The sequence below is a fragment of the Bubalus bubalis genome, chromosome 16, assembly GCF_019923935.1.
Source record: "Bubalus bubalis isolate 160015118507 breed Murrah chromosome 16, NDDB_SH_1, whole genome shotgun sequence".
NCBI lineage: Eukaryota > Metazoa > Chordata > Mammalia > Artiodactyla > Bovidae > Bubalus > Bubalus bubalis.
Window position 1 is genome coordinate 37430993 of NC_059172.1, and position 1662 is coordinate 37432654.

The window sequence follows — 1662 nt, forward strand, 5'->3', positions numbered from 1 at the left end:
TTCCTCTAACAGTCTCTCCAAAGGCAATGCATTCAACATTTTGATTTGTCATCAATAAATATAGAAGCATCTCTTTCCTATAGATTATGCCATTTTCTTAATATGCAAAATCACTTGTAGACTGTTCTTGCTTTAAATAGCATTTGCTTTTTTAAAATTCTTATGACATCAATATATACTATAAACTTATCCTAGCTTTTCTATTGCTCATTGGAACATTATTATGTCCTCTTGGTAGAAAACAAAATGGTGACCTTCTCTCTGATCTGCTTGGTCTTCACTCCATAAACAATGGGGTTGAGTGCAGGTGGGATAACAATGTAAAGGTTGGCAAACATGATGTGGAAAGTGTGGGAGACATTGTGTCCAAAGCGGTGGGCAAGGATGGAGAAAAAGGCAGGTGTATAAAACATGAGGATGACACAGACATGGGAACCACAGGTGCCCAGGGCCTTCTGGCGGGCTTCTTGGGAGGGGAGGCGGAAGACAGCACAGAGGATGAGGGTGTAAGAAATGGCAATGAGGATCACATCTGAGATGACTGTCATGATGGGAACACAAAAGCCATACCAGATGTTGATAGAGATGTCCGCACAGGCGAGCCGGGCAACACCTATGTGCTCACAGTATGTGTGCGGTATCATGTGTGTCCTACAGAAAGGCAGTCGTATGAGCAAGAATACAACTGGGAGGATGATGCAGAAACTACGAAAAGAGATTCCCACCACAATCTTGATGATGGTCTTGGGGTTCAAGATAGTGTTGTATCTCAAGGGAGAACAGATGGCCACATAGCGGTCAAACGCCATGGCCATCAGGATGGCTGAATCCAGGACAAAGCTGTAGTGGAGGAAGAACACTTGTGTGAGGCATCCTGGGAATGTGATCTCTCGAGCCCCAAGCCAAAAGATACTCAGTGTTTTAGGAATACCAACTGTGGACAAGGTGAGGTCAGTCATGGCCAGCATGGAGATAAAGAAGAACATGGGTTCGTGAAGGCTATACTCCACCAAGATTAGGTAGAGAAGGATGCAGTTTCCCATAATGGCTACAATATAGATGATACAGAAGGGAATTCCAATCCACACATGGGCTTGCTCCAGGCCTGGGATCCCCACCAGAATGAAGGGTCCTGGGTTGTCACTGCTCAGGTTGAAAAGGACCATGGCAGACCAGGATGGCACAAATCCCAGTTCCTGAAGACAGAGGGTGGTAAATGTTAGGCTCACTTGAGTCACTCTCACTTCCAACAGCTCATTATATATCCCGAAAAATAAAATGACTGTCTAATTATAATTCAAAATGCGATACTTTGTAGTGAAGAAAGATTGTTAGGAAGTTGGCAGGTAACATGCATAAGCCACACAGTTTCATATATATTAGAAGATACAGTTACTTTACCTAAAGAGACTATATTATTTATTCTGGCCATGCCTTATGATTTATACAGCTTTTCCAGGGAGTTTTCCATATTGGCATCAATCCTTCTTTTGATTATGCAGTGTACCTCTATTGCAAACTACCAATTTACAGGACATATTTTTCCAAGAGTTGGTGGATTATAGTTTACATGACTTTATGGACATCATTAAGGGATTCCCAGGGGGCACTAGTGGTAAAGAATTTGATTATCAATGCAAGAGACTTAAGGGATGCGGGTTC

The 1662-nt window shown here is 42.6% G+C and overlaps 1 protein-coding gene across 1 annotated transcript; it reads right to left on the reverse strand.

Moving 5' to 3' along the window:
* Positions 1-221: 221 nt before the first annotated feature.
* On the reverse strand, positions 222-1178 carry LOC112579506 (olfactory receptor 52H1). The gene has a single exon (XM_025265942.2). The coding sequence runs from the start codon at positions 1164-1166 to the stop codon at positions 222-224; it is 945 nt and encodes a 314-aa protein (XP_025121727.2). The 5' UTR covers positions 1167-1178.
* Positions 1179-1662: the final 484 nt, after the last annotated feature.

Bases quoted from the DNA above. Each gene is read 5' to 3' on its own strand.
- LOC112579506 (XM_025265942.2), bottom strand. From the start codon at position 1,166: ATGGTCCTTTTCAACCTGAGCAGTGACAACCCAGGACCCTTCATTCTG.